Source organism: Ranitomeya imitator, chromosome 2 (genome assembly GCF_032444005.1).
Source record: "Ranitomeya imitator isolate aRanImi1 chromosome 2, aRanImi1.pri, whole genome shotgun sequence".
Classification (NCBI taxonomy): Eukaryota; Metazoa; Chordata; class Amphibia; order Anura; family Dendrobatidae; genus Ranitomeya; species Ranitomeya imitator.
This window is the reverse complement of record NC_091283.1, coordinates 474,550,300-474,566,170: the sequence shown is the minus strand read 5'-3', so window position 1 is coordinate 474,566,170 and position 15,871 is coordinate 474,550,300. Positions and strand designations below refer to the sequence as shown.

The window sequence follows — 15,871 nt, the reverse complement described above, 5'->3', positions numbered from 1 at the left end:
AAAGATTCACCTTCCAGCAAGACAATGACCCTAAGCACACAGCTAAAATAACAATGGAGTGGCTTCAGAACAACCCTTTGACCATTCTTGACTGGCCCAGCCAGAGCCCTGACCTAAACCCAATTGAAAATCTCTGGAGAGACCTGAAAATAGCTGTCCATCAACGTTCACCATCCAACCTGACGGATCTGGAGAGGATCTGCAAGGAAGAATGGCAGAGCATTCCCAAATCCGGGTGTGAAAAACTTGTTGCATCGTTCCCAAGAAGACTCATGGCTGTACTAGCTCAAAAGGCTGCTTCTACTCAATACTGAGCAAAGGGTCTGAATACTTATGACCATGTGATAGTTCAGTTTTTCTTTTTTAATAAATGTGCAAAAATTACTACATTTCTGTTTTTTTTCTGTCAAGATGGTGTGCAGAGTGTACATTAATGAGAAAAAAATGAACTTTTTTGAATTTACCAAATGGCTGCAATGACACAAAAAATGAAAAATGTTAAGGGGTCTAAATACTTTCCGTATCCACTGTATATATACACACACAGTGGGGAAAATAAGTATTTTATACACTGCCGATTTTGTGAATGGAGAGGTCTGTAATTTCTATCGTACGTACACTTCAACTGTGAGATGCAGAATCTAAAAATAAAAACCAGAAAATCACATTGCATGAATTTTAAATAATTAAATTGCATTTTATTGCATTAAGTAAGTATTTGATCACCTACCAACCAGCAAGAATTATGGCTCTCCCAGACCTATTAATTTTTCTTTAAGAAGTCCCCATACTCTGCACTCATTACTTGTATTAGGCTGGAGTCACACTAGCGAGTTTTACGGACGTATGAGTGCAGAAAATACGTCCGTAAAACACGCCTAACAAACGGCACAATTATTCTCTATGCCCCTGCTCCTATCTGCCGTATTTTACTGATCAGTATTATATGGCTTTCTACGGCCGTAGAAAATCGCAACATGCTGCGTTTGTCACTGTATTGCGCAAAAGAAAGCCAATGAAAGTCTATGGAAGCCAGAAACATACGGATTACACACGGACCAGCAGTGTGACTTGCGAGAAATACGCAGCGGTGTTAGAGAGAAAAGCCGGCAATTCAGTGCGGTGTACAGTAAAATCACACTGACAGCTTACAGTAGAATAGGTAGAATAAATGTGTACACATAGAATAGGTATATATATATATATATATGTCAGTGAGACACATATATGTATATATATTAATATTTCATCCAGCGAGATATAGCAGAAAGCCGGTAATTCAATTGCCGGCTTTTGCTATCTCCTTCCTAAACCCGACATGATATGAGACATGGTTTACATACAGTAACCCATCTCATATCACCATTTTTTTTGCATATTCCACAATCCACACTACTAATGTTAGTAGTGTAGAAAAAACGAAGAAAAAAACGAAACAAAGTTCAAAAATGCAGTATAAATTATAATATTTATTAAAATATATATAATATAGTGTAACAGTGGGAAAAAATACCATAAAAAGCACAACACCAGGGACATGTAAATGGCAGCACTAAAAATAAGTTAAATATATAACCAGTGTAAGAACAACATATATGTGCATACCTGTGTCAATAAGCCATAGAATATATAGCAAGCAGATTTACCAAATGAATATTATAAAGTGCATGTGCAAATTTAATTAATTGGTGGCAAAAAGGAGACCGAATAGAGATGCTGATAATAAATATTGGTGCAATCTATTGGCGCTAAATCCGGCTGGTATATAGTATAATAGTCATAGTGACCAGTGAGCTATAAAGCACCCAGCGGGCAAGCAAACAAAAAAAAAAAAAAAATTGCCCCAAAAAACAAAATAAAAATCAGAGTAGAGGTCAAAAAGAAGCCACCTGGTATTACCTGCTGAATGGGATGAACATCCCTGGGATGTGCCAAACCCTGACACGCGTTTCGGCGTCTGCCTTCGTCAGGAAAGCTTTCCTAGAAAGCTCCCAGGCTCGAGTTCATATGAGGACAACCAGCAGAGGGCGCCTCTTATGATCTCGAGCCAGGGAGCTTTCTAGGAAAGTTCCCACGATCTAGGAACAACCAGCAGAGGGCGCCTCACCGCAAATGAAGGTAAATATAGGTCATTGACCTACTTTACCTTCATTCCCCGGGGATTTGTAGCAAGGAGCAGCGCTGCATTAGCAGAGCTCCTTGCTGCAAAATATTTTAACCCCTTCAGATGGATTTACATCGTGGGACTTTACAGATCTTCGGAAGGTATGTATATTGTTGTTTTTTTGTTTTTTTTTGTTACAGATCGAGGGTCTTCAGTGAGTGGATTGAGCGTAGAATAAAATATTACAACAACCTTTGTGATTTTTTCATTAAAATACTTTTTAATAATGTGTTTGTGTATTTTTTAACCCTTTACTACTATTGGATTAATAATGGATAGGTGTCATAATTGATGCCTCTCCATTATTAATTTGGCTTAATGTCACCTTACAATAGCAAGGTGGCATTAACCCTTCATTACCCCATATCCCACCGCTACACGGGAATGGGAAGAGAGTGGCCAAGTGCCAGAATAGGCGCATCTTCCAGATGTGCCTTTTCTGGGGTGGCTGGGGGCCGATGTTTTTAGCCAGGGGGGGCCAATAACCGTGGACCCTCTCTAGGCTATTAATATCTGCCCTCAGTCACTGGCATTACTACTCTGGTGGAGAAAATTGCGCGGGAGCCCACGCCAATTTTTTCCGCCATTTAACCCTTTAATTTAATAGCTAGAACGGCCAAATTTTGCATATACACGCTACTAACATTAGTAGTGTGGATTATGCAAAAAAAAATGGGGATATGACATGCTTTACTGTATGTAAACCATGTCTCATATCATGTCGGGTTTAGGAAGGAGATAGCAAAGCCGGTAATTGAAGTACCGGCTTTAAAGCTATCTAGCGCTGTATGAAGTAATAATATATATACATATATGTGTCTACTGACATATATGTATATATATATATAGACAGTATATATGTTTTTTATTTGTTTTTTTTACATATGGATCCCTTGTATAGCCGTATGTTGGTTTTGCAAGCCTGCGAGAAAAACACGCAGTACGGATGCCATACGGATTACATACGGAGGATGCCAGGCGCAAAATACGCTGACACACCGTGCCTACGGAGGAGCTACAGACCACTTTTTGGGGGACTTTTCAGCGTATTACGGCCGTAATATACGGACCGTATTGTCTTACGCTGAGTGTGACTCCAGCCTTAATTGCGCCTGTTTTAACGTGTTACCTGTATAAAAGATACCTGTCCACACATTCAATCAATAACACTGAAACCTTTCCACTATGGCCAATACCAAAGAGTTGTTTAAGGACACCAGGGACAAAATTGTAGACCTTCACAAGGCTGGGATGTGCTACAGGACAATTGGACAACAGCTGTTGACACAATCATAAGAAAATGGAAGAAACACAAGATGACTGTCAATCCCCGGTCTGGGGTTCCATGCAATGTCTCGCCTCGTGGGTAAGAATGATTCTGAGAAAGGTTAGGAATCAACCCAGAACTGCACGGGATCGCCTGGTGAATGACCTGAAGAGAGTTGGGACCACAGCCTCAAACATTACAGTTAGTAGCAGACTACGCTGTCATGGGTTAAAATTCTTCAGGGCAGGCAAGCTCCCCCTCCACAGTCCAGCAAATGTCCAGGCCCATTTGAAGTTCACCAATGACCATGTGGATGATCCAGAGGAGGCATGGGAAAAGGTCATGTGGTCAGTTGAGACCGAAATAGAAATTTTTGCTATCAACTCCACTTGCCGTGCTTGGAGGAAGAAGAATAAGTACATCCCCAAGAATACCATCCCGACCATGAAGCATAGTGGGGGAAATATCATACTTTGGGAGTGCTTTTCTGCAAAGGGGACAGGATGACTGCACCGTATTGAAGGGAAAATGGATGGAGTCATGTATTGCAAGATTTTGGCCAACAGCTTGCTTCTCTCAGTAAGAGCATTGAAAATGGGTCATGGCAGGGTCTTCCAGCATGACAATGACCCAAAGCACACAGGCAGGGCAAACTTGGTCAAGAAGTACAGGAAATGTATGACCTCTATAATTGAAAACAAAGGTTATTGTGCCAAATATTAAGCTATGGTTTTCTATTGTATCAAATACTTATTTCATGCAATTAAATGCAAATTAATTATGTAAAAATCATACAATGTGATTTTCTAGATTTTTTTTTAAGATTCTGTCTCTCACAGTTCAATTGTACCTATTATACAAATTACAGACCACTCCATTCTTTGAAGGTGGATAAACTTTCAAAATCGCCAGTGTATCAAATACTTATTTTCCCCAATGTATATACTGTGTATATACATACTGTACATACTGAACAAAAATATAAACGCAACACTTGTTTTTGCCTCCATTTTTCATTTGCTGAACTCAACGATCTAAGACTTTGACTATATACAGCATATATATGAAAAGGAAAGAAAGCTGGGGGATTGAAATGTAGTCTTACAGATTGAAAATAGTGTCAAATATTATTGGTAGATGTTTAATTCTTTTTGTCATTGCAGGTATACCATTCCCCATCATTGTGGCATGGGCCATTGGCAAGCTTTACTATGACAATGAGAAGTAAGAAATTTTGATTTGGAGAAGTAAAAAAAAAACAACATACTGGCTCTGAATGATCATTGTCTTTGCACCTTTTTAAAGTTTAATTGGTTTTGTCTTTCCTTTTTAGACAATGTGGGTTCAGTTTTCCTTATCCAGATGTTTTAGCCAATTTATTATTTGTGACTTTTTTGAAATGCCACAAAGTTTTTGCAAAATTGTACTCCATACTGCAATATGAAATCTGCCTAATATTGTTGTGCAGTTGAAGACTACCTTGTTACATTTTAAAAGACTATGCAACTTTTTTGCTCTAAGGGTACGTACTCATATGCGAGAAAAAAATCAGATTGCACTCTGATCAATGTTATTCAATGAGTTACAGCTCATTTGCGATTTTTTTTCTCAGCTCAAATCGGACTGAGAAAAAAATTGCAACATGCTGCGATTTGCAGCGTATCTTGGACAAGACTCACCAATGGAAGTCAATGGATGCAAGAAAAAATGCACAGCACTCGCACCATGCGAGTGCGGTCTGTTTTTTACATATCGTGTCCTTTGAAAAGCCGGTAATTCATGTGTGCAGTACAGTAAAATCACACTGACAGGTTAGAATAGAATAGGTAGAATAGAAATATACACTGCCTTGCGAAAGTATTCAGCTCCCTGGAACTTTTCAACCTTTTCCCACATATCATGCTTCAAACATAAAGATACCAAATGTAAATTTTTGGTGAAGAATCAACAACAAGTGGAACATAATCTTGAAGTTGAGCAAAATTTATTGGTTATTTTATATTTTTGTGGAAATTCAAAAACTGAAAAGTTTGCAAAAGTCCTGAGACTGGGACGGAGATTTGTCTTCCAACAAGACAATGATCCCAAACATAAAGCAAAATCTACAAAGGAATGGTTCACAAATAAATGTATCCAGGTGTTAGAATGGCCAAGTCAAAGTCCAGACCTCAATCCAATCGAGAATCTGTGGAAAGAGCTGAAAACGGCTGTTCACAAATGATCTCCATCAAACCTCATTGAGCTCGAGCTGTTTGCCAAGGAAGGATGGGCAAGAATTTCAGTCTCTCGATGTACAAAACTGATAGAGACATACCCCAGGAGACTTGCAGCTGGAATCACAGCAAAAGGTTGCGCAACAAAGTATTAAGTTAAATGGGCTGAATAATATTGCACGCCCCACTTTTCAGTTTTTGAATTTCCACAAAAATGTAAAATAACCAATAAATTTCGTTCAACTTCACAATTGTGTTCCACTTGTTGTTGATTCTTCACCAAAAATTTACATTTGGTATCTGTATGTTTGAAGCATGATATGTGGGAAAATGTTAAAAAGTTCCAGGGAGCTGAATACTTTTGCAAGGCACTGTATACATAGAATATATATACATGTCAGTAACACATATATATATATATATATATATATATATATGTTACTGTGTGTATATATATATATATATATATATATGTGTTATATATATATATGTATTTATATTGCACAGAAAGATTGAAGAAAAGCTGGTAATTCATCTGCCGGCTTCTGTAAAATCACTGCAGGAGCCGACAAGATAGAAGAGATGGATACAAATAGAATAGGTAGATATATAGATGTCAGTGACAAATACGATTAGTACAGTGTGTGTGTGCAAATTACTGGACATGTATTTAGTTAATAAAATATTATTTTACTAAAAAAAAGGGCCTGGGCTCCCATGCAATTTTTGCAACCAGCAGAGGGAAAACAAACGACTGGGGGCAGATGCTTATAGCCTGAGAAGGGGGTAATACCCATGGAGCTTCCCAGGCTATTAATATCAGCTCACAGCTGTATACTTACAGTACCCTTTACTGGCTATTAAAATAGGGGAGCCCCCCCAAAATGATGTGGGGTCCCACTAGAATTAAGAACCAGTAAAGGCGATGCAGACAACTGCAGGCTGATATTAATAGCCCAGGAAGGGGCCATGGATATTTGCCCTCCCCCCCCCCCCCGGCGCCAACTCCAACCTCGCTCTTCCCACTTGCCCTGTAATAGTTGTGGGGGTTGATGTCACCTTTGTGACATAGAATTCCATTCTATATGTATTTACTGTATGTTATCCATCTCTTCTATGCAGATGTATTACCGGCTTTTCTTCTATCTATCTATCTATCTATCTATGCAATATAAATACATATATATATATATATATATATATATATGTTTGTCACTGACATCTATATATACATATGCATTATATGTGCATATATCTATTCCATCTATTCTACAGGGTGGGCCATTTATATGGATACACCTAAATAAAATGGGAAAGGTTGGTGATATCAACTTCCTGTTTGTGGCAGATTAGTATATGGGAGGGGAAAAACTTTTCAAGATGGGTGGTGACCATGGCGGCCATTTTGAAGTCGGTCATTTTGGATACAACTTTATTTTTTCCAATGGGAAGAGGGTCATGTGACACATCAAACTTATTGAGAATTTCACAAGAAAAACAATGGTGTGCTTGGTTTTAATGTAACTTTATTTTTTCATTAGTTATTTACAAGTTTATGACCACTTATAAAATGTGTTTAAAGTGCTGCCCATTGTGCTGGATTGTCTTCTCCCACTCATGACAGACTGATAGCAACACCGCAGAAGAAATACTAGCACAGACTTTCATTATCCATTGTTTCAGATGTTACACATTTTGTATCTTCACAACATAGACAATTGCCTTCATGACCCCAAATATAAAAGTCTAAGTGGGTCAAATTGGGAGGCCTTGGTGACCATTCAACCGATGATCAATCCAGTTTCCAGGAAACTGTTCATGTAGGAATGCTCGGACCTGACACCCATAATGTGGTAGTCTATGCTGTGAAGATACGAGATGTGGAGCATCTGAAACAACAGATACTGGAAGCCTGTGCTAGCATTTCTTCAGCGGCATTGCTATCAGTGTGTCAAGAGAGTTGAATTCAAAATGGCTGACTTCAAAATGTCCGCAATGGTCCCCACCCATCTTGAAAAGTTTTCCCCCTCCCATATACTAATGTGCCACAAACAGGAAGTTGATATCACCAACCATTCCCATTTTATTTAGGTGTATCCATATAAATGGCCCACCCTGTATTCTAACCTGTCAGTATGATTTTACTGTATGCTCATAGGAATTGCTGGCTTTTCTATCTATCTATCTATCTATCTATCTATCTATCTATCTATCTATCTATCTATCTATCTATCTATCTATCTATCTCTCTATCTCTCTATATATTATATATATATATATATATACACACTACTCAAAAAAATAAAGGGAACACTAAAATCCCACATCCTAGATATCACTGAATGAAATATTTCAGCTGTAAATCTTTATTCTTTACATAGTGTGGAATGTGTTGGGAACAATAAAACCTAAAAATCATGAATGTTAATCACAACTAATATCACACGGAGGTCTGGAGTTGGAATGATGCTCAAAATCAAAATGTAAAATGAAGTTACAGGCTGATCCATCTTCAGTGGAAATGCCTCAATACAATGAAATGATGCTCAGTAGTGTGTGCGGCCCCACGTGCCTGTATGACCTCCCTGCAATGCATGGGCATGCTCCTGATGAGATGGTGGATGGTCTCTTGAGGGATCTCCTCCCAGACCTGGACTAAAGCATCCACCAACTCCTGGACAGTCTGTTGTGCAATGTGACATTGGTGGATGGGGCGAGATATGATGTCCCAGATGTGTTCAATCGGTTTCAGGTCTGGGGAATGGGTGGGCCAGTCCATAGCTTCAATGCCTTCATCTTGCACGAACTGCTGACACACTCCATCCACATGAGGTGTGGCATTGTCCTGCATTAGGAGGAACCCAGTTCCAACCGCAACAGCATATGGTCTCACAAGGGGTCTTAGGATCTCATCTCGGTACCTAATGACAGTCAGGCTACCTCTAGCAAGCACGTGGAGGGCTGTGCAGCCCTCCAAAGAAATGTCTCCCCACACCAATACTGACCCACTGCCAAACTGGTCATGCTGAAGGATGTTGCAGGGCGCAGATCGCTCTTCACGGCATCTCCAGACTCTGTCACGTCTGTCACATGTGATTAATGTGAACCTGCTTTCATCTGTGAAGAGCACAAAGGCTGAGGTTCTGCTGCTGGGTTGTTGCCTTCCTACAGCCCCCTCCACGTCTCCTGGTGTACTGGCCTGTCTCCTGGTAGCGCCTCCAGCCTCTGGACACTATGCTGACAGACATAGCAAACCTTCTTGCCACACCTCACATTGATGTGCCTTCCTGGATGAGCTGCACTACCTGAGCCACTTGTGTGGGTTGTAGAATCCGTATCATGCTACCACGAGTGTGAAAGCATAACCAACATTCAAAAGTGACCAAAACATCAGCCAGAAAGCATTGGCACTGAGATGTGGTCTGTGGTCCACACCTACAGAACCATTCCTTTATTGAGTGTGTCTTGATAATTGCCAATAAGTTCCATCTGTTGTCTATCCTATTTGCACAACAGCATGTGAAATAGATTGTCGAACAGTGTTGCTTCCTAAGTGGACAGTTTGATTTCACAGAAGTTTGATTTACTTTGAGTTATATTCTGTTGTTTAAGTGTTCTCGTTATTTTTTGAGCAGTGTATAATATATAAATATATATATGTGTTTTGATGAGTGTTTCCTTTGAAAACGATGTGTAAATGACATAGAGAACTGCTGTATGCAAAAGCTCATGTTAAAATCACATTGCAATCGGATAGCAATCGCAATGCACTCTGATGTAAATCGCATTGTACTCGCATGACACTCGTCCGTTTTTTCGGTCTAGATATTGGAAATTTTTTTCTCACATTTGGGTATGTACCCTATAAGACACAATAAGGCCAGTGTCACACTTGCAAGTGCAATGCGAGAAATTCGCATGAGTCCCTCGCATGAATACCCGGCACTGCCTTTGGCACTCGGGACCAGAGCGTGCAGCTGCATGTATTTCTATGCAGCCGCACACTCTGGTCCCGAGTGCCGTTGGCAGTGCCGGGTATTGATGCCAGAGATCCGCATGAGTTTTTCACATTGCACTCGCAAGTGTGACACAGGCCTAAAGCTCAAAGATGTAAAAAAGGAACATTTTTGCTCAAGATTCATCAACCCGCATGCACTATTTTGAACTATTTGGGGCAAAAAAAATGCAATGAATACAGCAAAACAAAAAAGAAAAGTCACTTAAAAAACGTAAATTATGAATTGGAGCCACTGAATAGACATCAAAACAAGAGAGAAAATCCATTATAAAATCAGTGTTTAATTATTAAAGGGGATCCTCAAGTTTGGAAGTTAAATATAGGGAATAACTTCCCAATTGCTGGCGTTCTAACCACTGGTACCCCTGTGGCACCCCAGGAGTCCGGATGCCACAGTGGCAATGCCTCCCTCACAGGGAGTAATGCCATGCCTGGAAGCAATAATGGATCCCCTTAACAGGTAACACTAGCATGCAACACTTTCTTGACTCCAGACCAGAAGGGGGAGCTCTAAACCCAGTTTCAGGGTAACTTCCCTGATAAGTTCTGGTCTGGAGGTGGAGTTAGTCAGTGTGTGTGAGACAGTGAAGGAAGAGGAAGCAAGTGAAGAGAAGCTGGGGATAGGAGCTGTGACTAAGCTCACCCCAGGACTTAGAGCAACAGACCGGACACCGGAGTCGGTGGTTGCGTGGGAACTGGATACCCAGCAACTGAATCCGGAGAACAGGTCTCCTGGCCACATCTGACGTCCGAAGGCACAGCAGCAAACTAGAGAGTCCAAAGTCACCATGAGGGAGTGACAGCAGGAAAAGGCTCAAGCTGCCTGCTATTCGGATAGTGTTCCACTAAGAGGACAGACTGAGAGAGGGACTGGAAGAGAGCTTAAGGCATCAAGAATCTAAAGAACAGCGCAGTAGGGAGGCTTCCAACCCCACCTGCCTAGGGGGATTCTGAATTGCTTCCAGGCTGCCCAGATTTCCAATACCACCTGTACCTGTGCTCCGGACTGCACCTACAATTAAAGGTAAAGAAACTACGGTCCCTATGTCCTCCAATCATTCCTGCACCCAAACGTCCACTACCCCTCATAGACTGTTCTGGTAGCCCTGGGGCCCCGCTCCACCTGTGGAGAGCAGGACCATCTTAACTGCATCACCATAGGCCCCAGCGGTCCCTTTAAGCAGCGTCGGCCATCTATAGCCGAATACCACAGGTGGCATCACCAACAATCCCCTACAAACATTCCATCATCCCTTTTAATTGCGCACCCAGGGCCACAGACCAGGTCACTGCTGCCGTTACCACCCCTTTAAGAACCGTCTGACCCGGTTACGGGTACCCCACAGCCCTAGCGGGTGTTGCACCCCCACCGATTTCCATGATCCCATGTTAGTGGAGAGGTAGTTGATCATCCAATGATGCGGTGATTGATCATGATCATAGGAGATTGCCAAGAGCAGCGCTCAGATGGCCTTTGGCACTCCCATGGGTTGGCATACATTTCTGGTGTAATTTAGCCTACTTTTATGATATAAATTATGATGAATTTATCATGCTTGTCTGACCCCAGCTCCACCCTCTGTGGCACAGCTGGCTTGGACCGGTGTAAAAATGCCAAAAGTCACAAGTTTTTTGTGCAATTTAGCTTGCACAAAAATTGTGCAACATTTCAGGGTGCATCAGAATCTTGGTACAAAAGCCTTGATAAATCAGGGCCTAAGTATTATTACAGAATATTCAATTTTATATGTTCATTTATCTCTAGATGCTGGTTTGGGAAGAAGGCAGGAGTATACACAGATTTTATCTACCAGGGCCCTGTCATCCTTGTGCTTCTGGTAAGGACACAAACTACTGTCATTTCTGAGCTGGCATAGACAAATATCTATCTATTATTCATTTCATATGTCTAGCAAATAGCTATAATGCATTTAGGTGTGTACAAAGAAATGACTAAGCCCTGAACATTGAAATTCTGTCTGTCCAAATTTATATCATCAGGCTGAATCCTAGTATCTACTCCGTGGCTGATGTAATGTCTGCCCTATATTTAAACAATTACAGTGCACAGGATATGCCATGAATGTCTGATAGATGTGGGCCTTACCTCTATGACGAGGGTCCCCAACTTGTGGCTCAGGAGCGACATGTGGCACACAGGCTTATTACCTGTGTCTCGCAGCTGTCTACCAGCTTAGTACATTAGCACCAGGTTTAGCAAACGGCTATGAAGAGCAGGTACCAGGTGGTGAGTTTTGTGAGTAACCCTGAACAGAAGAGCAGAGTTGGATGCGTTTATACTGGTGGGGATCCGATGATAAATATAGTAAACTGGAGATAGGATGGTACTCCCAGTTAGAGGGGTTCTTCAATCTGGGTGCCATAGTGTTGTGAATGTTGTTATGTAGGCAATCCAGTGACACAGTGTGCCAGCAATCAGAGCACATACAGTGATCTGACAATAACCCAAAAAACAATAGAACGAGCTCTGAGACGTGGAATCTCTGTAGACCGCAATACCTGAACCTATCCTAAACACAACTAAAGGCAGCTGTGGATTGCGCCTGACACTACCTATGCAACTCGGCACAGCCTGAGGAGCTGACTAGCCTGAAGATAGAAAAACAAGTCTGACTTGCCTCGGAGAAATACCCCAAAGGAAAAGGCAGCCCCCCACATATAATGACTGTTAGCAAGATGAAAAGACAAACGTAGGGATGAAATAGATTCAGCAAAGTGAGGCCCGATATTCTAGATAGAGCGAGGATAGCAAAGAGAACTTTGCAGTCTACAAAAAACCCTAAAGCAAAAAACCACGCAAAGGGGGCAAAAAGACCCACCGTGCCGAACTAACGGCACGGCGGTACACCCTTTGCGTCTCAGAGCTTCCAGCAAAACGAATTAACAAGCTGGACAGAAAAAGTAGCAACAAAAGCAAAGAAGCACTTATCTAAGCAGAGCAGCAGGCCACAGGAAAGATCCAGAAGCTCAGATCCAACACTGGAACATTGACAAGGAGCAAGGAAGACAGAATCAGGTGGAGTTAAATAACAAAGCAGCCAACGAGCTCACCAGAACACCTGAGGGAGGAAGCTCAGAAGCTGCAGTACCACTTGTGACCACAGGAGTGAATTCAGCCACAGAATTCACAACAGTACCCCCCCCTTGAGGAGGGGTCACCGAACCCTCACCAGAGCCCCCAGGCCGACCAGGATGAGTCACATGAAAGGCACGAACAAGATCTGGAGCATGGATATCAGAGGCAAAAACCCAGGAATTATCTTCCTGAGCATAACCCTTCCATTTAACCAGATACTGGAGTTTCCGTCTAGAAACACGAGAATCCAAAATTTTCTCCACAATATACTCCAATTCCCCCTCCACCAAAACCGGGGCAGGAGGCTCAACAGATGGAACCATAGGTGCCACGTATCTCCGCAACAACGACCTATGGAATACATTATGTATGGAAAAGGAGTCTGGGAGGGTCAGACGAAAAGACACAGGATTGAGAATCTCAGAAATCCTATACGGACCAATAAAACGAGGTTTAAATTTAGGAGAGGAAACCTTCATAGGAATATGACGAGAAGATAACCAAACCAGATCCCCAGCACGAAGTCGGGGACCCACACGGCGTCTGCGATTAGCGAAAAGTTGAGCCTTCTCCTGGGACAAGGTCAAATTGTCCACTACCTGAGTCCAGATCTGCTGTAACCTGTCCACCACAGAATCCACACCAGGACAGTCCGAAGACTCAACCTGTCCTGAAGAGAAACGAGGATGGAACCCAGAATTGCAGAAAAATGGAGAGACCAAGGTAGCCGAGCTGGCCCGATTATTAAGGGCGAACTCAGCCAACGGCAAAAAGGACACCCAATCATCCTGGTCTGCAGAAAAAAAACATCTCAGATATGTTTCCAAGGTCTGATTGGTTCGTTCGGTCTGGCCATTAGTCTGAGGATGGAAAGCCGAGGAAAAAGATAGGTCAATGCCCATCCTACCACAAAAGGCTCGCCAAAACCTTGAAACAAACTGGGAACCTCTGTCAGAAACAATATTCTCAGGAATGCCATGCAAACGAACCACATGCTGGAAGAACAAAGGCACCAAATCAGAGGAGGAAGGCAATTTAACCAAGGGCACCAGATGGACCATTTTTGAAAAGCGATCACAGACCACCCAAATGACTGACATCTTTTGAGAAACGGGAAGGTCAGAAATGAAATCCATCGAAATATGTGTCCAAGGCCTCTTTGGGACCGGCAAGGGCAAAAGCAACCCACTGCCACGTGAACAGCAGGGCTTAGCCCTAGCACAAATCCCACAGGACTGCACAAAAGTACGTACATCCCGTGACAGAGATGGCCACCAGAAGGATCTAGCCACTAACTCTCTGGTACCAAAGATTCCAGGATGACCAGCCAACACCGAACAATGAAGTTCAGAGATAACTTTACTAGTCCACTTATCAGGGACGAACAGTTTCTCCGCCGGACAACGATCAGGTTTATTCGCCTAAAATTTTTGCAACACTCGCCGCAAATCAGGGGAGATGGCAGACACAATGACTCCTTCCTTGAGGATACTCGCCAGCTCAGATGAACCCGGAGAGTCGGGCACAAAACTCCTAGACAGAGCATCCGCCTTCACATTTTTAGAGCCCGGAAGGTACGAAATCACAAAATCGAAGCGGGCAAAAAATAACGACCAACGGGCCTGTCTAGGATTCAAGCGCTTGGCAGACTCGAGATAAGTAAGGTTCTTATGATCAGTCAATACCACCACGCGATGCTTAGCTCCTTCAAGCCAATGACGCCATTCCTCGAATGCCCACTTCATGGCCAGCAACTCTCGGTTGCCCACATCATAATTACGCTCAGCAGTCGAAAACTTCCTGGAAAAGAAAGCACATGGTTTCAACACTGAGCAACCAGAACCTCTCTGTGACAAAACCGCCCCTGCTCCAATCTCAGAAGCATCAACCTCGACCTGGAACGGAAGAGAAACATCTGGTTGACACAACACAGGGGCAGAACAAAAACGACGCTTCAACTCCTGAAAAGCTTCCACAGCAGCAGAAGACCAATTAACCAAATCAGCACCCTTCTTGGTCAAATCGGTCAATGGTTTGGCAATGCTAGAAAAATTACAGATGAAGCGACGATAAAAATTAGCAAAGCCCAGGAACTTTTGCAGACTTTTCAGAGATGTCGGCTGAGTCCAATCCTGGATGGCTTGGACCTTAACCGGATCCATCTCGATAGTAGAAGGGGAAAAGATGAACCCCAAAAATGAAACTTTCTGCACACCGAAGAGACACTTTGATCCCTTCACAAACAAAGAATTAGCACGCAGGACCTGGAAAACCATTCTGACCTGCTTCACATGAGAGTCCCAATCATCTGAGAAGATCAAAATGTCATCCAAGTAAACAATCAGGAATTTATCCAGATACTCACGGAAGATGTCATGCATAAAAGACTGAAACAGTGATGGAGCATTGGCAAGTCCGAACGGCATCACTAGATACTCAAAATGACCCTCGGGCGTATTAAATGCAGTTTTCCATTCATCTCCTTGCCTGATTCTCACCAGATTATACGCACCACGAAGATCTATCTTAGTGAACCAACTAGCCCCCTTAATCCGAGCAAACAAGTCAGACAACAATGGCAAGGGATACTGAAATTTAACAGTGATTTTATTAAGAAGGCGGTAATCAATACACGGTCTCAGCGAACCATCCTTCTTGGCTACAAAAAAGAACCCTGCTCCCAGTGGTGATGACGATGGGCGAATATGTCCCTTCTCCAGGGATTCCTTCACATAACTGCGCATAGCGGCGTGTTCAGGCACGGATAAATTAAATAATCGACCTTTTGGGATTTTACTACCAGGAATCAAATTGATAGCACAATCACAATCCCTATGCGGAGGTAGGGCATCGGACTTGGGCTCTTCAAATACATCCTGATAATCAGACAAGAACTCTGGGACCTCAGAAGGAGTGGATGACGGAATAGACAAAAAATGGAACATCACCATGTACCCCCTGACAACCCCAGCTGGATACCGACATAGAGTTCCAATCCAATACTGGATTATGGGTTTGCAGCCATGGCAACCCCAACACGACCACATCATGCAGATTATGTAGCACCAGAAAGCGAATAACTTCCTGATGTGCAGGAGCCATGCACATGGTC

The 15,871-nt window shown here is 42.4% G+C and overlaps 1 protein-coding gene across 2 annotated transcripts in view; it reads left to right on the top strand.

The window, feature by feature from the left end:
• Positions 1 to 15,871, top strand: part of CRHR1 (corticotropin releasing hormone receptor 1) — a 429,919-nt gene that overhangs the window by 397,731 nt on the left and 16,317 nt on the right. For both annotated transcript variants that reach the window (XM_069751316.1, XM_069751318.1), the window contains exons 9-10: positions 4,595 to 4,655; positions 11,428 to 11,500. In XM_069751316.1, the coding sequence (XP_069607417.1) occupies positions 4,595 to 4,655; positions 11,428 to 11,500 (134 nt within the window). The remainder of the gene's footprint in view (positions 1 to 4,594; positions 4,656 to 11,427; positions 11,501 to 15,871) is intronic.